This window comes from Chelonoidis abingdonii, chromosome 1 (assembly GCF_003597395.2).
Source record: "Chelonoidis abingdonii isolate Lonesome George chromosome 1, CheloAbing_2.0, whole genome shotgun sequence".
Classification (NCBI taxonomy): Eukaryota; Metazoa; Chordata; order Testudines; family Testudinidae; genus Chelonoidis; species Chelonoidis abingdonii.
Genome location: NC_133769.1, coordinates 311,510,978 through 311,537,384, shown reverse-complemented (window position 1 = coordinate 311,537,384; position 26,407 = coordinate 311,510,978). Strand labels below are relative to the sequence as shown.

The window sequence follows — 26,407 nt, the reverse complement described above, 5'->3', positions numbered from 1 at the left end:
CGTTATAAGTGGGCTGACATCTTCAAGGCATCACAGAAAAGGGAGTCTTGAGATATTTGAAGGAGAGGTTACAGGCTTTATTGATTAGTTCATGGAAGATGCTCAATACTTGTGCAGTGTGGAAGAGAGTGCAAAAATATATTGGCAGGGTGGTGGGCAATGCGTAAAATAAGTAACTAAAGAGAGGAACAGCTGTGAAGGTACTTAAAAATGAGGACAAGAGTCCTTAATCTGATGTGATGGAAAATGAAGAGCCAGTGAACGGAATGAAGCAAATTTAGAGTAATGCATGAGGAGGAGGTTGTAAAGACTGGAGATGATGGAGGGCTTGAATGAGAAATGTAGCAATGCGGATAGAGTGAAAAGTCCACTCTTAGAAACATGACTGAGAAATAGAGTATGTGGACACAACCTTGGGGTGTGTGTGTGTCTTTCTACCCCACCCAGTTTTATGGGTATGTGAAAATATTCCAGTTCAAACACAATGGGGGAGGGGTTATTTCTGAGATCTTGCGTACAGTGCCTGTTCTGCAGTTGATAACTTTTTATATGTAACCTTATTACCTTTACTCTCCACCATCTTTCCTTTCCCCTCTCCTTACTGTTTGATACTCCCTGCATTTTGTTTCAAATTAATTTTTAAATTCTTTGAGGCAGAGACCATAAATCCTATCTGTTTGTGTAATGCCTAGCATAGTGGACTCAAATCTTGATTTAGACCTTGGGTTGGCACTGCAATGCAAAATCTGTTCTTTATAAATGAGACACTTAAAAAAAACAACCCTACATTAAAAACACTATTAGGGTTGCAAAATCAAGCACTTCAGAGTTAAAAATGCCAGAATTAAGTTTGCCAATGTGACCTTAATTTGGCCCTTTTGTGCATATGCATTCTTATATAATTTTTAATTATGTTCACAACCTTAATAATCCTTTAATATAGCTTTTTGTGTGTATTTTCCTTGCTTTTTTAAAAAAGCAAACTGAAAAAACAGAAGTGATGACTTGGCATTATATTGACACCTATGTGGGTTATCAGTATGGTTGTAGCCTTTAGATCCACCGCACAGTCGTCTGTCATTTGAGCTAATAGAGTAACTGATAATAGTAGTAGATTGTCATCCTCCATGTGGAGTAGCAATAGAGGAGAATGAGACACTTTGCCTGTGGGTTTCAAACACTAGGTGGCAGCTGAAGAATGGTTCTAGTCCAGGCTCTGGAGAAGAGTGTTTTGAGTTGGCACAGACTCTTCTGTCTATTCTCTCACCCCCAATCCCCCGCCAAAGTGTGGCCTTTCTGTCCTGGCCCCTTCAGCCTGTCCTTATCCTAGTACTGTCTCGTTCCCACTCCAGGCTCTTGGGCACAGTCCCATTCCCTTCACCTAGTTAGTTCCAGTCTCCACTCCTTAGGGTTCTCAATCCAGTCTTCTTGTCAATTCTCCCCCAATTTCTTGACAGATCTGTCTTCCCTCTCTAGCTACCTCCTTCCTTCCTTCCTTCCTTCAACCTCCTGGTTCTCAGTGCTAATCTTCATCCCCAGCTAGTCCCAATCCATTCCCGCTCCCAGCTCAGACCCAATCTATTTTCCCCTGGCTTCATTCTCTGAAACAGCTGAACCACTTTGGCTGTTTTTTTTTAAAAAAAAAATAAGTGCAGCCTGAGAGAGAGACTGTAGAAAATTTCAGCTGTTAAGTGATTAGTTTTGCAAAGTTCTAAGCAACTGAAAACAGGGTATTATAGTGGGATCTGTTGGACAACCTTAGGCTGGGCTACACTAGAAAATTAGGTTGGTTTAACTATGTTGGTCAGGGGTATGAACAATCCAAACCTCTGATGGTATTGTTAAGCAAACCTAAATCCCTTTGTAGACAATGCTAGAATCACAGAAGAATTCTGTCAACCTAGCTACTGCCTCTCTGGGAGGTGGATTACCTATGTTGATGGGAGAACCCCTCCTGTTGGCAGAGGTGGTGTCTACACTAAAGCTGCTGTAGTGCTTTATCTGTAGACAAGACCTTAATAAGCAATAAATTCTGTGTGTGTGATGTGTACGAGCACAGCAGTATTTTAACTATTGATAACTGTGCATATCCATAGTTGGATCATAGGATAGCTAATGACTTGGAAATGTAGCAAGTCCTAAATCTTAGAGGGACCAGGATACCTTTCTCAAATTCCTAAATAGGTGCAGAGAAGGGCCCCAAGGTTTACTAGAAGATGAGAAGGTTTATGCAGAAAGACTTCAAGAGCTTCATTTTTTTTTAGCCTTCAAAAGAATACCATAAGAAGCCTAATTAATATGGAAATATCAATGTCTCCAAATAAATACTTAAATAAGGATCTAATCAGCTTACATCCAAAGCTGGTTAGAGAGAGATTTAGAATGAACATTGTGAAGAATAAGCACATCATTTTCCAAGATGATGTAGACCTGGAACAAGCTACCAGGGAAGGGAGATCATTTTAGTAAATTCTGCTTAAGAAAAAGATAGCTAATGTCTAGTGATATTGTCAGAGATGTCTGATAAGCAAGCAAGGTTTTCTTCCTAATGCATGTACCAGTGATTCTTGTTAGCCTTAAAGTTCACTGTGTTTGTGTCATATTGAATTATGAACGTATTAGAAAGATCTTCTGATCACTAAAATGGAAGTAAGAGTATTAGAGGATGAGTGTCAAGAGATGAGCAGGATTGCAAACTAGTTGGGGGTGGGGGAGTGGGTTTTTGCTTGAAACTGGGGGAAATTACTAACCATATACAAAGTTATGTACTATTTGTTGAAGTATGATTGTGTTTTCTTTTGACTGTGGGAAATAGCACATAAAACATCTTTATTCTGAATGTTGGCATCTGATTATGTTTAGAATGTTACTCTTATTTTTAATAGACTGTTTTGAGCTCTTGAAAACTTCTGTTTTCCCTGTAAGTTAATATAAACAGCTCAGTATTTTCAGTTGTATGTTCCTCAACTCTGTGTGCCATTTTACCTGTCGCCTTTTTTTCAAATGTGTTCTCAAAACTCTTCAGTCCCAAATAACCTTTTATTGCTGACCTCCTTTCTATTCATGCTGTCTTGCTTTTCTGTTGTTGTCTTCCTTTACTGTGTTTGTAAGTTAGATTCTAAGCTCCTGAGGAACCTTGTCTTTTTTTATCATTTGTAATGTACAGTAGACTCAGATGGCACTGCATAAATGTAGTACCGTATTAATAAATTTGTGTAAGAAATATATTTAAAAGATCTTACTGCATGCGAAAGATGTGCATTTGATGTGCAGTTCAGTATTACAATGGTATATGTGTCTCAAAATGGCTTATACACAAAGATGGAAGCTGTCGTCTTTGTTAAACCAAATAGTCCTGTATAGTATATTGACTAGTAATTGGATGTGCTCTAATAATTTAATACAGAGCTAAATTATCCAATATCCTTTGCAGGTGCCCTTTGCCAAAACTCAGCTTATAAAAATTCATCAGAAGTATTTGCTTGAAACATGGTGTGTTGGTTAGTAGCCTATGGAAACAAAATTTTAGTGTTGCCACGTGAAGGATTAGAGTGAGTGATTTCAAGTAGATTTGCTAATTTAAGTCAACAGAGGAAGTTGGCGAGTGTTAATTCAGTGTTGCCTTTTGAATTGGGGTGAAAGAACTGACACTGGTGTTTCCGTTTTGGGAGCGATCATGTATGCATAACTGAAGGCTTGGGATTAATGACAGAGTCATAAAAAGGCTTGCTAAGTTGCTGCGTTTAAAATAGTCTTTGGTTTGGTTAGTTTGTATGCTTTAGGTAGATGGGTTTTGATAACTTTTTCTCTTCCAATATTGTGTTGGGTACATGATGGGGACGGTGGTAGGTGTGCAACATGTAAGAGAAGTGAGGGCGGTGCGACGGCAACAGGAGAAAGTAATCAAGAGTTCTGTATATAATTCTAACAAGTTACATTACCCTTAAATGATGTAGAGTCCCTGAAATAAGCAATAGAGCGGGGTTGGGGTTAGTGGACTTCTTCCAAAATGCATAGTTTCTAAAACTATTGGATATTGCCAGACTATTGGATGGAAGAGCATATAACTGCAGACATGCCATTTCCTAAAGTTTGTACTCAACTATCATAATACTAAGTGTGTTTACATAAACTTAATGCACAGTAAACATATCCTCTGGGCATACTGAAATAAGGTTTGGGAAAGATGGTGTTTTGCCTTCATTTATGGGAAGTCAGGTAAGTGAACAGATGCTGCATTTTTTTTTTTTTAAATGAGTTGTGTAGTCAGTAAAGCAGAGAGTACTTGGACTTTCTGAATTGGAGGGGAGCAGGTGGGGGAGGGGGGCCGCAGCAGTGCGGAGGTGGGGAGAAATGGAAACACTCTCAAAACAAAGGCCAAAAAACCCACTTGATTGTGTGTGTGTGTGTGTGTGTGTGTGTGTGTGTTGTGTGTGTGTAAAAAAAAATAAAAAAAGTGTTTGTAATTACCTGTTACCTAACCTAAAATTCTAAGTTCTAGGAACCTAATTCAAGGCACTTATAACACTGCTTTTTGCCTGTGCGTCGTGCTCTTTTTTTCATATTATCAAACCTTTCAATTAATTGCACAGTAAAACATTACATTTCAGTGATCAAAACAAGCAGTAGATTTCTTCTGTATTTGCATTAGTCATTTCTTTGTCCTATAAAGGTTAATGAAATCAATTTAAATAATTGGTTTTTCAGCACAAAGCTTACTTAAATACAAGTAATAATAAAAAACCAGCTGAGGCACAATAGCAAAAAGGTTTTGAACAATGCCTTTTAGGTTGTATGTTGTTGAGCATTTGTGTATATAGTATCAGAGGGATAGCCGTGTTAGCCTGGATCTGTAAAAGCAGCAAAGAGTTCTGTGGCAGCTTATAGACTAACAGACATATTGGAGCATGAGCTTTCATGGGTGAATACCCCCTTCGTTGGATGCATGTGGAAAAACAACATCACTTGCCTCATAACCTAAGTCGTGCAGAATGCAATGCCATCCACAGCCTCAGAAACCACCCTCACACATGCATCCGACGAAGTGGGAATTCACCCACGAAAGCTCGTGCTCCAATACGTCTGTTAGTCTATAAGGTGCCACAGAACTCTTTGCTGTTTTTGTGTATATAGTTATTCTGTATAAATCTAGAAAAATATAAATTTTTCTAGGTGATGACTTTATGATTTTGTAATTTGAAATTCGTGTTCCAAATAGAATTGCATGCTAATTGTGTGTATCTCAAAACATTTAACAGCTCCTTGCTTCTTTCAATAGCTGTATGTCTGCTTTTTTGAATCCACTTATATTTTATTGGCAGACATGGAAAAGCAATGTTAATTATGGAAGGGTTTGTTTTTGGGACTTTCCTCATAGTTCTCTCAATTTATTTGCATGGTTTTGCTTTGAATAGTGCTCAAAGAGTAGTAAATTTTAAACCCCTTTTTTAAATGTCATTACTAGTAGGGTCTACGTTTTAATTTTTACAAATTATTGATCCTGATCCTGCAAACACTTTAGTACATAATTGGACTCAAGAATAATCCCATTAGCGTCAGTTGATTACCTGTGTGCATAAGTGTTTGCAATATTGTTTTGAAGTAACAAAGACTTATGCTACTAAGGTTTTTATAAAATTGCAACTAATGCTAAAACTGTAATTTTTATAAAAACCTTAGTGGCATAAAATCATTCTCTTCAAAACAGTATTGCTTCAATGTAAACCATGAAAAGCTTAAGTTTTACAGTTCATTAAAGTTACTGAGAATGTAAGATTTTCAAACCGTAAAGTTAGCATGGGCCCACTCAGACCTGGGGTGTCTGAAAGGAACTGGGACCAGTCCATTAGCTTTTCCTCAATGTACCTGTTAAGGAGACCAAGTTGCTTCAGATTGTTTTAAGTTTAGGAGAACGGAAGTTAGATGCAGGACACTTTTAAAAAAATAAATAAATAAAAATTATCCATTCTTAATATATTTTTAACAAAAGGTATTAAATTTATATGGCAGAGAACCTGTGCTTCCCTTAATAACTAAATGATGAAAGAAATATTTAAAATTAAACCATCTCTCAAAATTGGACATATCTCCTACCAGAACAGGCCCTCATAAACTGGTGCTTTGGTAAAATAGTGGTAAATATGCTATCTCCATTTCAGTACAACAGTTGGAAATATCATTAAGTATCCTAAATCACTGACCTCCAGACTACAGAATTTCACTTTTATTTATCTCCTTTCTAAAACTGAAGTCCCATCTTTGAACTTTCTTGTCTACTCAGCCACCCCAGTATCTAGCCATCAAAGAATATCACCAGATCAGGTACAAGGAATTTGATTACAGGTTACCCTCACTTGCAATAGCTCCTCCATTTTAAACACTCATTACTCTTCCTCGTGTAATACTTGACTTTCGCCTTCCGTGTCTCACTGTACATATCTTCTCTTTCAGTCCCTTTTTACTTGTTCCTCCGAAAGCCCGGCTCTAAATAGGGTGGGAGATGGGGAAGAATGGCCTTATTTCCTGTGTCCACAGTCTGAGCATTGCTCTTTTGCCATTCTGTGTTTGAGTTCTTCTATAGTTTTTATATATGGCAAAATATGGTACTTATGTAAGCTTCTGCATCACATGCAGTCATGTCATTGTTCAGTATTTAATTGTGTAATATATTTAAATTTTTCTCATTTATACCTTTAGATTTAGCTATTTAAGTTACCTAAATAAGATTATTTGTAAAAACTAAAACACAACTATAATATTTGTTTCATGTTTTTATGATTGAAACTTAAGTCTGCTCACAGACCCTCTCCTTCCTGGTTTCTCTTACTTCAAGGCCCACTCATCATTGCTACAGCTGCCTTTAGTTTAATGTCTGTGGGTTTATCATTAGACTTTATTCAATTTTTTTATCTAACTTCATTTAATTTTTTCTTCAGCTTTCTCTTTTTAGAGTAGAAGGGAGGAGTCTGAGTAGAGCAGTAGCCTGAAAATAAAAACTTCAAAAGGTAGAATAGCATAAAGAACCTGTTAACTTACTTTAGTTGTGTGCCTACACAGCATTCAGCTCCACTACTGCATCTTGTAAGGAAGCAGAAGAGTGCAGCAGGAGGAGCTGATGTAGTGAAGCCAATAACTCGGACTTACGTTAATACTACAGAGGTGGTAATATTTACATACATAATAATTCAGAACTTGTTACTTTTTGTTTGCTTTGTTCAGCTGAGGAGCAGACCAAGGTGGGTGGATTCCAGCCAAGAAAATGTTGGTATGTTCCACCATCCTCACTTAACTACAAATCCTTTTTTCTCCTATCTGTTAATGCTTATCTAAAAGCTTCTGGCAGGTACCAGAGGCAAAACTCAATAAAATTTGGCAGTACGTATCCCCCTTCTAAAATCTTACTTTGGACCTAAACCCTTAAATTTAAAAATAGTGTGGTACTTTTCTCTGCAAGTTGCTTCAGACAGTATCTTTCTCTAATTTTCACATTTACTATTTAATAATAGTAATAGTAATAAAGTAAAAGGTCCCCGCTATCTGTAATTCTATATTCTCTTTGGTTGACTTGGTACTTTGGGCCATCTTACATTGTCACTTCAGACTATCACAGTGGCACCTTGAGACTGAATTGGTAGAAACCACATTAATCTGCTCTTCTTTCGTTTAGTAAAGACATATCCTCCTTTAATGAAAGAAATTCTATGGACAGTACCACCATGGGCAACAGTTACACCAGAAGCCTACCTCAGAAGCTGAGGATTGCAGTCTTTCTCTTAAATAGATCAGCCCAACACACTTGATCTCTGCAGTAATGAGTGTCAACAAAACATGGCAAGAAGGTCTCTATTTCAGTTGTCGCTATTTCAATTTGGTGTAAGAACTGGGGAGGGCTTAAAGTGCAAAATTAGTATTAGAAGTATTAATATTAAAAATTTTGCTGGCTTCTTGGAGAAGGATCCCTATTTATATGACGGCCAATGTAAACAGATCATCCATTTCAACTCCCTTTTGGAGAAGCTTTTATTTTCTTTTAAGGTTAGTTTCTCTCTGGCTTTCATTAAATACTGGATGCAGATGTACGTTTTGCTGACATGTCTTTTGACTTCAAAGAGCCCTTTGAACTTAGATTGGTGCTAGGTACATCGACACAAGAGAGGATTGCGTCCCCCTTCCACTATTTTATAGTGTGTCTTCTCCTTTCACTTAGAGTGCTGTGAACCAACACCTTTTCTTGCAGAGATTCCTTTTAGAATGCCAGTCAGACTCTTGCATAATTTGTGATGGCCCTTGCCTGTAGTGTTCATTTTCTTAACTTCCAGTTTGGTTATAATTTTTAAAAGTAAATCTATCCATTTATTTTTTTATGACTTTCCTTGAATGATATTTGTTCTGGCACCAGTTTATCTAGTCCAGACTTTGAAAAGTTTTCCCTAATTTGGGGTGGTTTAAGTGGGAGGATGCCTCTGAAAATGAAGCTCAATATGTCTCACAGTGGGCACTCAAAATTAGAGACACTCAGAATCAGATGCTGCTTTTGAAATACTCAACCATAGCTACTTAGAGGCAAAATTTTGCTGGTTAAATGGGAAAGAAATTCTAAAATGTTGATATTTGGAAACTCTAGGGTGCTATTACTCTCTTGCCTCAAAGAAATTATAGGCTACAACTTGGAATAAAAAGCAAGGAAGGAGAAAGAGTGAAGAAAAATTCATAATTAGATTTGAACTAAAACACCCATGGAAGGATTTAATTCCCTCTGAGCACTTTATTCCTATCTGTTTGTGAAATGATGATAAAATATTTTACATTTGCAAATCACTGAAGTAAGACATTAAAAAAAGCATTGATTTTAAAAGCTATAGTTTTAGTAAGTTGATTAAACTCTTCGAACTGTGGCACATGTCAAATTATTACTCGTGTTCAGAATATAATGCTTTCGTTTTAGCTTTAAAGATTTTAAAAACCTTCAAAGATGACTTTGTTCTGACTAGTTACATCTCACTAGACTAGTCCCTTTAAGTGTACATACATTTTAAACATTTAAACTCCTACATAGGGTATGTATGTGATCCTTTAGAATGGTAGTTAGTGACAGAGGATCATACACTGCTACTGAGAGAAACTTCATTTTCAGATTTAGGGCCCTATTACTCATTGTAGGATCCCTACTATTTGTATTCTAATCGTAAGTTCCTAGATCTACTGTGTCATTACGTTCAGGATTTTGGAGCTGTGCTCCGGCTCTGCTCCAGCTAAAAACCTGCTGCTCCGTGCTCCAGTTCCGGGTTCCGCTCCAAAGCCCTGATTACATTCCTAAACTCATGCAACAGACGTCTAAAGCAGGGGCTGGCAACCTCTGGCACGCGGCTGGTCTGGGACGGCAAACGGTGGCCAGTGGGAGCCATGATCGGCTGAACTTGCCGACGTGGCAGGTAAGCACCCTGGCGGGCTGGGCCAGTTTACCTACCCTGGCAAGCCGCGTGCCAGAGGTTGCTGACCCTTGGTCTAAAGTAAGAAGAAAATATGAAATATTAATGTAAAAATAAAAATTTTTCTTCATTGCATATAATCAAAAATGAGAAATTGGCAGAAGTAATTGTCAGGCATAGAAGTCTTTGCTTAAAATTTAATATTTGCGGACATAGGCACTGCAGTGTGAGGCTAGAGTAGTTTTTAAATAGTTGGCAAATAGGAGGGTATTTGAACTAACTGCATTGAACAGCAAGGAAGATTGTCATCTTCCCTCATGTGTGCATGGGAGACCTGAGTTAAATCACAAATGCCACAACATTGATGCCAATATTTTGACTAATCTTCAAAACTAAGTAGAACCCATATCATACAAGAAGCTCCATATAGACAGAACCTTAAGCCTGCACAGAACCTCATCAGTCAGTGGTGCTCTGCCTAGTTATTGGGTTCTGCCAGGATGGAGCATATTAATGCAAATCTTTGGACCCAGTTTGTGGCAGTGCCACAGAGTCTTAAAGAACGACATTATTTCTGATGTTTAATTATTAAAGTTTAATGATTAAGTAACAACTTAGAAATCATGGAAAACTTTCCTTAAAAAAAAAATACAGTTTCGCTGTGGGACTTTTTATCATTTAATAAATGAAACTAACTAAATTGTTAGAGAATCTAAAAACTCTTTCAGGGAGTTCATAAATGTATAAAGGTGTTAACTTCATACTACTGCAAAATATTTCACTCGCATTTTTGTATTTAATGTTAGCTGCCTGTTCGAGGTTGTGTGAACTGTTATAAGCGTGGATCGGCGTAACATGCTGTCTAGCAGTTGCTGTGTGATTCTATCTAAGGAACCTCTTGCATTGTGAATTGTAGAAAATGGATGCATGTGCTGACATGTTTGTTGCAGCATAACGTGTTTATTTACTACACCTGAATACTTGAATGTAACCCCAGTCAAGTTCCAGGTTAACACGTAGTAGAGCAGTGGTTCTCAAACTGTGGTCTACGGCCTATGGAGAGTTGACTGTTATTTCTAGCTGCTAAAATATGTTAATACTTTCCTTATAGGATGACTTAAAGTAAGCAACAGCTACAGTGGCTACATGAGTTTTAAGAGATTACAAATGGGAAGGGATGGGCTCTGTGTGGTTGTGAATGACAGGGAGAAGATGGTCTATGAAACCAACTCTGTCCACTGTGGGGAGAGTTTGAGAATGATCATATAAAGTATATGCTAATTGAAATACCAAAAACATAAGACACAGAAAATATCTCTTTTCTTTAAAGAATTATGCTCTCTGGTAGTTCTTATCACCTTCCCCCCCTCCCCCCCAGTTGAAGTTAGTATCAGGGTTCACTACGTGTTCCGTACAGTTTTAACGTAAAAGCAAGATAATTTGCCTCAATGTTTAAAAAAACAAAACAAAAGTAATCAGTTTAAATATACACATTTATTTTTTTAACACTTCACTTTAATAAAACTTTCCACTGTAAACACGGTTGGGGTTAAACATTTACCTCCCTTGATAACTGATTTGCTAGATATTTTTTACATGTAAGTGTGTGTAAGCAATATGATCTTTTTGTATTTTTATACTTTCTTGGGTTTGAGAGACTTTCACAACAGAAAATATTTTAAAACATAAAATCATTTAATAAGTATGTTTCTACTGCGTCTTTCTCATTTTCTCCTAATTTGCTAAACTCTCTTAACATGTGACTTGGATGAATGGAGAAATGACTTCTTCAGAGGCAGCAGCGAACATTTTTCAAGGAAATTTCTGGCACCCTTTTCCCTAGAGACTGAAAGCATCCTTCATGGCAGTTGCTTTTAATTCAATGTGGAACACACCCCTCACCCTACAAGACTGTGGAACAGACTGTTCAAAGGTTTGAGAGCAAACACATACTTGCTGTTGGTAATGAAAGGCAAGCAATTAGTGTTATTCTTTAAAATATAATAATGGGGAAACAAAAAAAACAAAGCAGCAGCAAATTAAACACAGTTAACACCACTTTCAGAACAGAGTGGAGAGATTTAAGAAAGATTTTAATTTCTAATGGCAGTAGTTAAAAGATCATAATGCTGTATCTTGATATTAAGGTATATTACTAAAAAGAGCAAACTTCTGATTACAGTTAGCCGAATACTTGATACTTCTGAAAACTACTGAGTTTACATTGTACCTTCTCTGTAATGTATTTGAACTGATTGAAGTTTAATGTAGTATTGTCACTTTCATTAGGCCCCTAAAATTAATTGCTATGATGATTTTTCCAGAAAGGTTAGATGGGATGGAACTTTCCAAATGCTTATCATCCACCCTTTGTTTTTGTTTTTCAACCATCTCATAACTATTGTAGTGAGTTTTTTAAATAAAGTAGTCCCTGATGCTGCAGCTTTATTAACATAGGCAGATGCTTGCAGCTATTCAGAGTCTCATTGATTTCAATTGAATTCCCAAGGAATGTAAGAGTTTGCCCAACAAGATCCCATTGGAGGACCATAGCTTTATTTGGTACCACATACATAAACAAGTTGTATGCTTGTCTCATGGGGATTGTGTGTACTGCATTATTTTATGTGAAATGCACAAATAAGAGGTCATTGCTTTTTTTTCCCCAAGTATTTCCCTGCTGAACTGACCACTTGAAAAAAACATTGAGGGAGTCTTGATCCTAACAGCTGGTCTTACAGTAAGTCACTTTTTGGAACTATGGGAACTACGATGTTGACCATCTGATTTAAAGCGTTAAAGGAAACTCAGAGGTACATGAAAATATATACCCTTGGGTTGCAGGAACTGACATGAGATGGTTATTGCTAATATAATTCTTGTATAGCAAAAAAGTAGTGACAAACTATATAGTTTAATGGCTAAATGCTTAAGGGATATCCTGTTTCATTATTAAGAATTATTAAAAACTTTATCTGGGCAAACAGCTTGTTAGAGTAGCTCAAGTTAAAAATTCTAAATTAAATCTTACACCACATAAAACATGCCCTAACTTTACAGCCTCAAAATGTAACCTTGGGCATGTGCTGGTGATTGCATTGCTGATACTTAATGAAGCAAAACCTATTTCCCATAAGTTAGCTAACAAGCCGAACCTGAGTTGTCACATGTACCTGCATTTGCTTGCTTTTTTTTTGTTTGTTTTAACAGCACTTTCATGCCCAAAGCCTATATTTATGGGTTCTTTTTTTTCACTTTGGAAGGGACAATTCAATATACATTCACTGATTAAAATAATCTACCTGCAGAAATGGGACAGAGGGGAACAGCTCAAATATCTTAGGCTGGGATTTTTCTGCACTTCGTTCTAGTTTCTTTCACTTTATTTGGTGGTAGGTAGGAAGCTATTACTATTAAAATTATGAGGAGAAAATACAAAGTAGATCTATAATTTACATGTAACATACACTTAAGATTTAGAAATTCCTAATTTAGGTGTATCTTGTAGAGTTTGTCTCAAAACATTTACTTTTAATGCAGAGCTCTCCCAGTGCAGGTTGTAATTTAATTTTAAAATTTTACCCTACAAGAAAAACATGGAGTCAAAGAACTCTTTCTAGTCTTAGTAGCTTTTAAATGTCTCACTGAATAGTAGCCCTTCACATCTGATATGGGGAGCTGGGGTTACCTTCAGAATCTTCAGATAGAAGATTTTAATTAAATTAATGTAAATACATATTTTGAAGCAAGATCAGCCTGTAACTTAGTTATATTCTTAAGGAAAAATAATTGAAATAAAATAGGTCAGGAAATTAATATGAAGCTCCAAAGAAAGTATTTGGCAAACATAGTTGTCAAGAATTCAGTTCAAAGGAATCTGTGCATGCAGTAATCATGCAGAAATATGTTCAGATAAATAGAATAGACTTTGTGATCAAAAGGGCTAGTAGTCTGTTGCATGTTTGGTTGGGTGCTACAGGGAAGCGTTATTTTCTCTAGAGGGAAGTTCTTTTTATCTGCCCTAGACCGTGTTCATTTTTGTCAATCAAGACTTAAATGAAGGAGAGGGTCCTGTGAGATGCATAAAACCATCTAAAATATGGTTAATCAGACTTTGAAACCCACATCATTAAGAGGGGTAAGTTTGGTTTTTGGTGCAAATGTTATTTTTTCTGTGTTTTATAGTTCTACAAAAGTAATGAGCCTAAGGTAGAAATAAAACTGTATGTGCGTGTTTGTATCTGTGTTGTTTGATTTTATATGGCTTAACTTTGTTCTTTGTAAGTGACCTAAAACAAGTGCTAATATTTCAACAGATACAGAATGACTGAGTCTAACATTGCACACTGGTATGCCTGTGAAGAGGCATAACTAAAGTTAATTATGTCTAGTGCAAATGCTGGGAGGTCTGACTGAGCAAAGCAGGTAGGTGAAAGATGCTTGCATGGAGAAGAGATGGAGGGGAAGTGAGTGTAAGAAGTAGTTTTATTTAAAATAAATAGAAAACTCTGCCTGAATTGAGTTGGTGAGAATTTCCTTACAAGGAAAGACTAAAACAAGAGGCACTCAAAATATTTTGTCTTGTTTTAAGTCATATTTTGGGGAAAATATATATGGATATTAATTTCTAATACTACAAATAATTAAAATATACGTAAATTTGGGGATTTAGTCCAGTAAGGAAACTTAATTAAATCAAAGAACATTCTGAAAATTGTTAAATGGCTAAATTTATTGCAGAACCACTTCAAGAATATTCAGTACAACTGAATATAGCTTCGACTAAGCTCTGTGGGAAGATCATCAGTTTTACTTTATGTACTGTTAATATCTTACATGTGTAATAAGCTGAGTGAAATCAACAACTTTTAAAGTGTGGCTCTATTCTGAAAAATGACTAAAAATTGAACCTTCTTACTAGATCTTGGGCCCTGATCCTGCAGTACATAGTGCATGGGGACACTGGTCATTTGCAAGCTCAGGGCTTTAAATTGTTCCCCATATGTATTCAATCATATCTGCACACATTAGACTAAAATAAGCTTTTACCACTTTGTACTCCTGTTTGCAGAACCAACACAACTATGAGAACAGCAAGAATCTGCTTGTGCCTCAGCAATAAGATTAAGTTCCAGTTAGTCAACTAGTATAACTGAGGGCCCAGATCAGCCTCATCCTTTATTACTGGTAAAGACAAGGAAAGAATCTAGCTTAAAGTCTCATATTCCAGGCTGAGATTGCGAGGCTGATAGGAAACAATCTTTTCCCCTGAAAGTTGAGAACATTTGACATGGAACACAATAAACATGGAACCACACAATGCCATCAGTGAGTTCCTTTTCAAAATAGGATAGCACTTACATTTTGAGTGAATGCTACAAAAAGTAGTCTATTTAGGATTCTGTCTTTTTTTGTGCATAGTGTGTAATTCTCCACTAGCATTAATGGCAGTGATCTATATTTATTGAGAGTAGGATGATTATATCTAAGGGAGACAAACTTTCTTCGCTTTTTGCTATATATGAGTTCTCCAGAAATTACAAACATTAGAGGAGAGTCATAGAGAAGAGCAGGCGTAAATACCAAAGGAGAATAGACTAGCAAAATGTCATCTGCAAAATTCGATTTGAAAAATGCTGGTAGCCTTATTGGAGTGGTTACCCTTCACACTGCTCATTCGTAGCACAAGACAGAAACAGGAAACTGGTTGAAAGACTAGAGAAGGGTAGGAAAAATGTGAGGATTCAGAGTATTGAGTGGAAAATCAGCAAGATACAAAATAATCGAATGTTTTTTAAAAAACACATAAGCTAATTGCAGGTATAACTGAATCAAGTAAACCAAGCACTGAATTCTGAGAAGTAAAATGAAAGCCCCTATTAACATAAAGAAATTGCAAGTTTTGCACAATAATTGGAGTATGTTAAGGATATATATGTGTATACTAATATGTTGGTAACCTTGTTTTTTTCTTCCAAAAATTAGCTCCTTTAAAAACAAAACAAAAAAGCCACTATATCTTCATTTGAAAAACAAATTTTTTTTACCAATTCAAAAATTTTCCCAGAACCACTTGAGGCTTAGAATTTCCTGAAAATGAAAGAGGGTAATTTATGTATGTATGTATTTATTTTACAGTGGATTTATTAGTGCCAATGAGATCAGACTATTAAAGTCTGGTTTAAAATGCTTTGTTAACTAGGCTGCTGAAGTTTTCTCTCAGCTACACTTGGCATACAAACTTTGAAAGGAAACAAAACAAAAGAAACAATTAAAAAAACCCAACTTTGATAGCCCCTTCTTCTAAGGATTTTAAAATATGCTACCTGTAAATTAAAATGACCTTTTAAAAGTGAGATTTTTGAATCGCTATATCAATGTGGTATTTTTTAAAAAAAGCCAAAATATAAGTTTATCAAATGATTACATTTATGCATAATAATTTTCATTAATTTGTTATAAATAATACATGATTCAGCCTCATTACTCCCATGCATTTACTGCTTCTGTGCGTGTTCTCTTGACTTTAAAAGAGGCAAGAGAAATATACTTCAGATTTGTGCAAATGTGACCTAAAAATTGATTGGTATGATGGAAACTCTGTGAAACTCTTAAATTAGGATGGTCATCCAAGGATTGAAAACTGCACTGGCCCAGGATGTGCTATATTCAGTGCTAATTTAATCAAATAAATATATTCTGATCTGATATGGTCCACATCATTTGTGGCAGAGCTCCCAAACTGGTGACACAAATACCCTGCTAGAACAAAATGGTTAGAAACCAAAGCTTTTTACAAACTGGAAAGTTGCAATTCTGAGCATTCTGATGGTATATAGCATTAGTTTCTTTTCATGGTAGTCTGTGATATTTGACCTTAAAATCAGCTGTTCAGGTTATCATTTTGCTTCCTTCTTCCTCCACTGTAATGACTGTTATCTCAAGAATTACTGATTCTAGAAACCAATGTTTTATGCCATCAAAAGCTGTTAAGGCCAGGACGCTTACACTACTGATAGTCCAGTGATCAGAAGGGCGGGAATCATTTCTTGTGGTCTCATCTAGTCTCACCTGTTGCCAGTGTGTGCTTGTTCTCACAGTACATTTCTAGAACTTCATTCAGTGTAATTTTAAATGTCTGAAGAAAATGTGCCCTTCACCTCTTCCTGTGGATGACTGTTCTATAATCTAGAAGATTTCCTTGTCAGGACATTTTCCTCAATAGACTAAATTTCATTCTATTGCTCCTAATTATATTCTCTTCAATCACCTTAAATTCCTCTCCTTGCTTGATATTTACACCCTTCAGATGTTACCATGTTCCTTTTAGTTGTTGCTTAGCTAAGGTGCACTTATTTAGTTTTTGTATTTTTTCCATGTGTCCGTTATTCCAGTATAGATTGTACATTTTCTGATTTGAATCTAATTTTATTTCCTGCTCATATTTTCTGCCTCTCTAGATCTCTTTATACTTTTTCTTTTCTCCTGGTATTTGCAATACCTCCCCATTTTAATCTCTCTGTATTTCATTAACATTTGGTTTACCTTAACTCCAAGATCATTACTGAAGATGTAAAATAAGATAACCTCACTGATTCTTGTGACCATCCCGAGGGATAGTCAGGATCAGACATTATTTTTGTAGATGTCTCAAATAATTAAACCTAATTTGCTTTTAAAATATATTAAAATTGCTTCTGTGAGACATTTTGTGCCAAGTTTCAGCCTTACGCATGTTTTATTCATCTGCATTATAAAACTCCTCAAGGTAGGTTTATAAAGGAAATGCTAACAGGCCCTTAAAATGTAGCTACTGTATTGTTCAAAAGCCATTTTGCCACTCTAACTTTTTAAAAAAAAAAAAAAATCAGTTTTTCCATAATTAGTCAATAGCCAACAGAACTCAGTGCCAAGCAATCATTATATGTCCGTTGTTTTAACAATTCATGTATGTTTCATGTTGGTGCCAAAAGAAGACATTTACTTTGCCAGGATTTTATCGGTTGGTTTGGTATTTGTGTGCATGATTTTGAAAACAGCTTTTTTTAGCATAGGCAGGTCAACAAATCCTGTAGTGGGTTTTCGGCCTACTTGCAGTCCTGGAAGTAGAACCAGACCTGTCAATAACTGGAAGTAGGATAAAAATCACTTCTGCTATAGAACCTGCCCTTTTACTTTTGCATCTGTAGCTGCAGATAGGTGGCTCATATTTCACTGCTGCAGATGATCAGTTACATTTTTAAACAAAGCAAAAGAATTCAATGGATCTAGAGGGCTAAAATACATCTGGTTTAGCAGCTGGGTGTCTGGAATTAGACCTTTGCTGAGGGTACTGCAGCAATGTGTGCTCTGAGAAATACTGCTCTCATCATGGCAAACAAATGATGAAAGGAAACAGGAAGCTTTTCTGCTTATGCTTTTCTGCTTATGCTCCTCTCTACTTACCAAATGCATCTCTGGGGATTTTTGTCTGTTTTCCAGACAGGGCTTTCATAGTGGTCGTGCACAGACTTGTGTAGGCCTTCTTTGTGGGGTTCTGAGCAGAGCTATGAAAGATAAACAGTTGCCACTGTCTCTCTAACCCCAGGAAGCACTGAATGACAGTTGACCCTCTCCTATTGGAGGCAGTAGAATGAGGCCAGCTCAAACAAGGCCTCAGAGGGAGCTGCTGCATTCCCAGAGCCCTCATCAACAATAAAAGTAGTTAATTGTGTGGAGCAACAGCATTGCCTATTGCCTCTCCACAAAAGGCTGTGAAAGGAAGACGACAGGCACGCAGTACAGCTGGTGGACAAAAGGCAGAAAAGGGCACCATAGACCATCAGTCTGCTTTTTAAATCTGTCATGCCCATCTACCGGAGACTAAGTCAGCCTGTGTTTCCCTCATGGGGTTGTAACCAGAGTGTTCTCTCTCCAGCGAGGAAGAGCCCAACACAGTCCTCCACATCAAAGGAATCGGCAAATGCTTTTCACTGTAAAGATCTACCCTGCTGGCCTAAGCACATTCCAGTATCTTGCATCTTACACTGGCCCTCATGAAAATAACTCAAACGGGCAAGAACATAAACTTCCCTGGATAAGCTCATACCCCAAAGGTAGAAGGAACCATGTCTGTGTCACGCCTAAGAGGAATTCAGGTGCATCAGAGCTAGATCTTTTCCATCTGTCCCCCCCAAATCTGAAAAAGGGGAAGCAGGAAAAAGGAAAGGCTAAGTAAAAAAGCACCATCCCACAAGCTTCCAAAAAGATGCAGAAGAATCTAGCTGTCCCCAGCTTGGCAACACATCTATATAGCAGGCTCCAGCCAGTGTGACAGTAGGAGTTCAAAAGTCCTATGAGAGTGTATGGTAGCCAGAACATACAAACCAGGAACCCATCTGCCTATTCCTGAGTCCTCAAGATAAACCTATGCAAACTTGCGTGCTTTTTATCCTTTCCAAGGGAGTTCTTATGTTCACTGAAAGGCTAACCACTCCTTCCTGAGAGACTCCAGGGATCTGAAGGTAGATTCCTGCCTCAGAGAAAACTACAAGGGGATGGGTCAGGCCTTCGCGTATGTCTGCTTGCTTTACGTAGCAAATTCTTGAATGGGTGGTTTGATTTGATGTTTGGGTGCGCTCCTGCTTAGCACTGAGAGAATTTGGCTGGGTTCAATACTGTGGAAATTTTATTGTTTGTGTTTTGGATGCCTCTTTGGACTCCCAATACCTGTCAGCCAGCACCAGGGACTGCAGTGTGATTCTCAAGACATTACATGCTTGCACTTCCATCTTCTACAACAGTAGCGACAACATCTTCTAGCAACTGAAAACTCTTTGAGGAGCAAAGTATTGTCAGTCATCAGATACGACCAGTGAGACCCTTCTATTCCCCCTGCAATACATGAATTATTACTTTGATTTGTATTTTTATTCTTTTTGAGTATTTGATAGCTGAATACAATAGCAACAGAAGTTCTGTCCCAAAGAGCACTGCATATACTACCATTTTTCTTCTCCTTTTCCACTCCTATCCAGAATGATGTAGACTGTTAGAGAAAGCAAAGATGATATATTAGCTAAGACCACCCCACTGCCTGGACCTGATCAGTATCTTGCTAGGACAGCTACTTTTCCTCCAAAGCAGGACAGACCCTTTTTTTCACAAGGACTAGTCATGCATAAGGGGCCAAGCAGACTTGAGTAGGCTGCATCTGGCTTTTGAGAGGCAAACCATAATTAAAAAGAGAGAACGCTCAGCCAGATTAATGTCCACCATTTTAATCTCTGGAAAGAAGTGAACCAACATGATGGTGGTAAAATTCAAATATTCAGGCAGAGATCATGAAATTCGACTAAAACAGTGCATCCTCAACTGTCTACAAGATTATCTTGCTATCGGGGGGAAAAAGCTCTCACGTTAAACCAAGTCTTCGTCGTATTCAGTCTTGACGGTGAATTGATGAAAGAAGTAGGATCTTTCTTCATCTACAAGTAGAGCAACTTCTTTAGAGCCACCTTACTCATTCATGTACTTGAGGTACTTGTGTACCTCAGTAAACAAAAGCAGACTCAAGTAAATAATGAGGCATATATTTGCATCCTCTTCAGCTGCCATGCCCGATCACTCCGGCTACACAGTGGTGGTAAAATCTGAACGATCTGTGGAACTTCCTGTGCTAAAGAATAGGCAGATTAATTACCTGAACACTTGCTTTCTTCAGGTAGTAAAGCTTCACAGATCCGGCTCCCCAGGGAAGAAAAATTGGTCTAGGAATGCAAAACAATAACATGGAGTGCAGAGGTGCTTGTGTTTTTACAGTAGGCATGATGTGTAGTTACAAGTACACAGTACTATATTAACTGTTGAAGTTTCCCAACTGGTGGGATTTCAGGAGGGGAAGTGAGTTTTACATTGCTGCCAGTGATTGACAGGTCTGGTTCTGCAAGTAGGGAGGAAGATCTTACTATTGGAGTTGTGGACTAGTACTGCTAAGAAAAGGGGGACAGTTTAAAGGAAACTTCCAGGTAAGTATAAACACCTTTTCATCTCACAGCTTCTTTCTGCCTGTCTTGTGGAGAGCTGTTCACTGTGTTGCAATAGTAGATACAGTGACTATAATTAGAGCTTGTCAGAAAATGGAAGGAAGAATTGTGGAAATTCAGTTTTTCTACAAAATTTGGACAAGAACAAAATTTTCTGACCAGCTCTATTTGTAACGACATGGGGAAATAAACTTTTTTTCTGGACAAAAACCTCCTGTGCTTGGTCTTAGCCTATTGGCAATTTTAAAAGATTTTAGACGTTTTTTGACAGATCAGAGCATTGAAAAACCTGTAAAGCAGCTGTTGTTCAGAAGGTATCAAATACACTTCTCCTTCCCCTTCAGTCTTACCTCTTTGTCCTGGAATTATGGAGTCATGCCTTAGCCTTCTGCTTCATTCTTTTTCCAGCTGACCCTCCCCAAAGCGAAGGGAAGAAACCAACAGGAAAGTGATTGAAGAAAGGAAGAAGACAGAATCCAAGAAATATCAGAGAGAGTCAGTTTCAGGCAGAAGCTCCCAAGTTGCAGAGTCAAAATGAGATTTCCTTTGGGGAAGGATCTGCTTCGAGGATTTGCTTCTCCCTTGTTCCCTGGGTAGACAGTGAATTCTTGAAACCCCCCTCCCCAATCAGTTTTGCAGGTAGGTAGAGCCCACTTGGGGATAGCCGCTTGTATTGCCTTCTCAAATGTGGAGGACTGACTTGGCTGGTCCTTTGCCCTTTCTTCTTTGTTGCCCACCTTTCTAGACTGAGAGGGGAAGAGCTTCTGGCTCAACAGATTTTTGTGAGAAATAAGGAGGGCATTTCTCTCCCCATCCACTTTGCTGTAGTGTGGAAAGTCTCCTGTTGAGGGGTTTGTATGTGCACCTGATTGTCTCCAACCCCAAATCAGTACTGCTTTGTGCTGTAGGCTCTTCTACTGCTCTTCCTCTCTCCCCTCTCTGCACAAAAGAGCTGAGATACTATGACTGTGGAAACCATGTAGGCGGACACAGACACTCTTTTCTCTCAGCCAGGGAAATCTGATTTACTAGTTTGCGCATCGCTGGATTTTGCAATTCCCCTGATACTTTGAGTTGCCTGTGTGAGTACAATGAAGCAGGGTGCCAGGGCAAGAACATTCACTGATCAAAGGACATGTTGCTGACCCCTCCCTGCTGCTATGCCAATGGCGCAGAGAATGATTTTAATGTGAGGTTTTTTAGTATGAGCTTAACTGTAGGCTCTCCCTCCTCACTTCATGCCACATGCTGCAGCAGCAGCTTCTCCCTCAGACTGCCCACTGCCAGACCTCCCCATCTCCATCTGTGTCATAACTGAGGCAGACAGGCTGTTATGGGTGTCCCCTGGCTGTAACCACAGAAATCAAACCTGCAACGAGCAATGGGATTCTAAGAAGGCTTTTGCAGCCTCAAAGGTCCAGGCCCCTTTTCCCCAGTCCTTCTTTCATGCCAAGAAAATTCAGCTAAAACTATGTTGGACTCAGTACTACCCAGGTGGATCCAGTGGCTCTTCTCTCCCTCCTCACTCCCCAAAAATTGCTGCATGAACTTTCAGCCCTTACAGTGCCATGAGTCCTCAGTGGAAGACCTTGAGGAGGACGTTCTAAGATTCCAGACAATGAGACTCTATTCTTGAATCTTGAGCTTTCACAAGTAAGATTCCCTGACACACATTGGGTTATGGAAGAGGAGGCATTTGTTTTTGTTTTTTCTTCCAGATCATGCTGAATCTTTTGAGCCAGAATATTAGCTGTCTTAGGGGTGGAAGTCCAGACAGATTATAGCTCCTAGGAAATAAATGGTCGTTCAGGAGACATTCTGGTCCCCTGTAGTTCTTCACTGAAATGTTTTATGTGGAATGTTTATTTGATCTGGCCCCTCTTACCTTGCTGCCCCAGGGTTCAAGTAAATACATCAATAAAGCTTGCAAGTCTCCAGCTGTACTACCGTGAGCAGATCTTCAAATCTCAAATTAAGTGAAGTTGGGCCTCATCATCCTCTGCATAGGAGACCTCAGAGGAATCTGTGAAACCTGCTTCTCTTGTGCTCCAGACACTGCTGCTTTAATATGACCAACTCCCACACCCCCACCACAACCTTCACTTGCACTTCTGGTTCAATTTCTGTAACTGTAAAGTATATCTGTAAAGAGAATTTATGAGAAATAATGGATTTATTTATTCAGTTACTCCTTCTCTGGGTTTTTAGAAAAGAGTTGAGCCCAAACTGCCAAGATATACAGTATTGCATGTTTGAAATTTCTACAAATTGAAGCAAATTGTTTAACTTAAATTTAAGTGTTTTGGAGGGCTCAGAGAAATGCAGCGGGAGATATATTCAGTGTAGCTTATTACCCTTTTAAGGTTTTTTGGGGGAAAGCCTGTTCTATACATAATTAAAATCAGTATGTAGCAGCTCCTTATAAGAGAATTTTGATAACCAAATTCAATTTATTGTGGTGCCAGATCAGCTGAGAAATAAGTAAGTGTCTGGCATTACTTGAAGCGTATTACTGAACGTCATAGGCAAACGATTCTGAAGAACAAGGTTTATTTTTTGAGTTTCAGACCCCAAAACTAGTTTTGGAAATTCCTATAGGGGATTAACATTAGCCTTTACCAGGAGTGGAACAGCATCTCCTCCCCCCACCTCCGCAATGATCTACTTCTGGCAATTGAAATAAACTAATCAGATGCTTGTGCCACCTTCCACTTAGTTTCTTAAATCAGTTCACCATGAAACATTTTTAACTAATGCCTAGATCTTTCATTAAATTAACCAGCATACCTAAATTGCCTAACAATCTTAACACAGTCCCCAGGCTACAGCTTCATGGCAGTTGTGATTTCCTTATTATGTTAGAATGCATTTCAGTTGAAGTATATTGTCTAAAAATAATTGTTTATATAGTGCTGCTTAAATACATACTTATATAGTGAGACATTCAGAGGATTTACTTAAATTGGGCTCTTTCACATTAAAAAAATCATTCATGTGGCTTTTCCTTTGCCAAGAATAGCTATCAAACTGCTTATTGCCTACATCTTGATTTCTGCTGTAGTCAGTCTGTAAAATACACAAATTTATAATTTAGTATTTTTTAGAAAATTGATAAAATGTTTGTTAAAATATGGGACAGCAGTAACTGATTGAAAATAAATTTATTTAAACTGATTTCTTTAATCCACAAACACAATTGTGTGGTGATGCCATATAAAGCTCAGTGTGGTAAATCAAAAGTGAAGATGTATTTCACTTTTCAAAGTAAGACAGCTTTCTTTAAAATCAGTACCTCACTTATGTATATTGAATAGCTTATTTACTATAGGTACATCTATTTTGACATTTTTGCGTGCAGAGATTTAAAATCCAATTGTAGAAGTTACTTAAGAGCTTCAGGACTAAACATCTTTAAATCCAAGAAAAGCGCAAAATATGTGATCTTAAACACTGGTGGTATAAGTGCTGAATGAGGACCTAAGCATGTGACTGTCTCATTGATCTAAAGTTAAGCACATGCTTAAGTGCCCTTCCTGAGTAGGCATCCTTCTCTGAATTGAGGTATTAAATAACTTTATTTGGTGAAGGATAATCTAAATTACTCTGCACATCTACTGAGAATTGTTTTAATAGTAAAGTTTCTAAAGACCTAATGTCAAGTTTTAAAAAAGCTTTAAAAAATTACTTAGCTCTGTTACAAGCCCTTGGAAACTTAAAACTATCCATATTAAAATTTATTTCCATTCATGAAAGTAAATTTTTTTGTTAACACTTTTTTTTAAAAAATAATATAGTTTTTTGTTGGTATTTAGATACTTCTGCTCTATGCACCAGCACTGTGTAATATACTCTTTGGTACTCTGAAACCTGCAGCTTGACTCCTGGTGTGTTTTAGAAAGGTGTCTATTAATTATGTATTATCAAATATTAATAAAGGTATTAAAACAATCTGTTTCCTTATGTTTATATTTCAGACTTTCACACACGTTCAGAGCAGGTGATCACTCTGTCTACTTTATCCTGACTCCAAAATTTCAGGACTGTAACAAGAAATCCTACCTGATGATGCTAGTGTCTTATAGCCCAAGCCCTAGCAGAATGTCTTGGGACTTGACTCACCTCTGTTTCCCTGATTTTTTTTTTTTTTTTTTTTTTTTTGGCTCAACTTCCTTAAGTCTTAGAACCACTCAATCCCAATTATTTCTCCTTTATGTGATCTCTACCTTCCTTATAGGTGCCTGCTTCTAGCAATTTGTGACCTTGATTTTTGTCCAGTTCAGACTTCCCTCTCTCTCAATCCATCAAGAAAATCCTGACTGTTGGCATCTCCCTCTCCCTTCCTCTGCAAGTCATAACCTGATCCCTCAAGCTGTCCCAGTACACCATCAAGTCCTAATCTATTCCTCCATACCTTCTATCCATCCTCTTAATGTGTTTTATCAATGCCAATGATCAATGCTTACTCCAGATCTCTTGAAAGTGTCTGTTGGAGATCTCTCCCTTCCTTACAATGAGAAGTAACTGCTTAGGGGGGAAAACACTTCTGGGGTTCCATATTCTTCCTTATCACTTACGCCATCTCAGGTTTGCTCAGTTTACAGTGAAATAGATGTTGCATATCTGTCTTCCATACAAATTTACTCTGACTTCTGAAAATCAAGTTGGGATCTTTCATTTTCTTGCTTAATAGCAAGTAATATGCTGAAGGTCAAATAATACCATCTATTATATATTTGCAATTCTGTTGACAACAAAAGGGATGCCCACATGTAACTGATAGAAGGCATAATTCTTAGGAAAGTAGCTTTCCACAGGTGGCACTCAGAACATAATTTGGCCTGCAGAACTTTTATCACTGATGAGATGTGAGAGAGCCCAGCTTGACTTTGAGCCCAGTGTGAGATTGAAGGGCTGTCATTTTGGGAAAACTTGCATTTATTGTGAGCTGAGTAAATTTGGTATGGAATTAGTGATACACACGAACATGAAGCCACACAATGGCTTTTCTTGCAAATGGACTATGAAGAACTGGGAGTGGTTCTATGGTCAACCACACTTTGAAGGGAAGCTGCACTAGTGTTCCCTTCAAAGGTGTGATATGTTTGCATATGTGGAATGATTCTGAAATCTTCAGTTTTTTGGCTAGGAGACTGGATTTTTAAAAAATTCAACCAAAAAGAAAAGAGCATTTTTAACTACATTTTTAAACTTTGGACTTGACGGTAGAGGCAGTGACCCTTTAACTCTTCATGGTTATTTACCCCTCTTTTTAGAACCTGGGGGAAAATACTTCTAAATTGTCTGTTTCATATTGCACTTTCCTTCTATCACTCCCCTTCTTTCTATTGTAGTTGAAGTCAATATTGCTATCTCTTGTTTGTCTGTGCACCAAGCAAATGGATGTCAAGGCCATGCGAACAGTTCTGGGAATAGTGTGAGTAAGGTGCTTGTTGCAGAGCAATAAGGCAAGCTCTTATAGCATCTCATAAATGATAGCTTTCTTGGGGGGGAAAATTAATGGATATTTAGAATCCAGAGGACATGCCCCACCAGACCATGCAAATGGCTAAGGTAGGTTACATTTTAGTGTGAATTCTTTGTTTTTGTAACTTTAACTTTGTCTACAACTGATCACTCTCCCTCTCAGCCCAGGGCAGGGAAGAAACCTCGTACCTATGTATGGAACTGATGTGAATAATATTTGAACAAATGGAGTTAAAACGTATGGTTAAACAGATGTGCTGATGATCTGGTCATCTCTGATTTTAGAACCCAGAACGTTATTTGAAAGGTAAAAAAAATGCAACTTGATGCACTTTAGTCCACAAGGCAGTGTAGGTTTTAAAAGAGAACACAATCTGTGTAGACCCTGAAATTCTAAACAAGATTACCATGTTCATTCAAAGTGATTATCAGCTAGTAAAAAGTAGTATCCAGAGAATTCTTTCCAGAGAC

The 26,407-nt window shown here is 37.7% G+C and overlaps 1 protein-coding gene across 6 annotated transcripts in view; it reads left to right on the top strand.

The window, feature by feature from the left end:
• Positions 1–26,407, top strand: part of TSC22D1 (TSC22 domain family member 1) — a 131,114-nt gene that overhangs the window by 21,234 nt on the left and 83,473 nt on the right. The window contains exons 2-6 of one of the 6 annotated variants that reach the window (XR_004373874.2): positions 11,207–11,361; positions 12,099–12,168; positions 13,454–13,566; positions 13,745–13,853; positions 14,500–15,123. The exons of 2 other annotated variants lie outside the window; for them this stretch is intronic. Coding sequence is in view for 1 of the 4 variants with exons in the window: in XM_075061572.1 (XP_074917673.1) it covers positions 20,861–20,864 (4 nt within the window). In the remaining 3 variants the exon portion in view is untranslated. Of the gene's footprint in view, positions 1–11,206; positions 11,362–12,098; positions 12,169–13,453; positions 13,854–14,499; positions 15,124–20,860; positions 24,229–26,407 lie in introns of those variants that run through there. 3 more of the 6 variants (XR_012655020.1, XR_012655021.1, XM_075061572.1) reach the window with 3 other exon arrangements.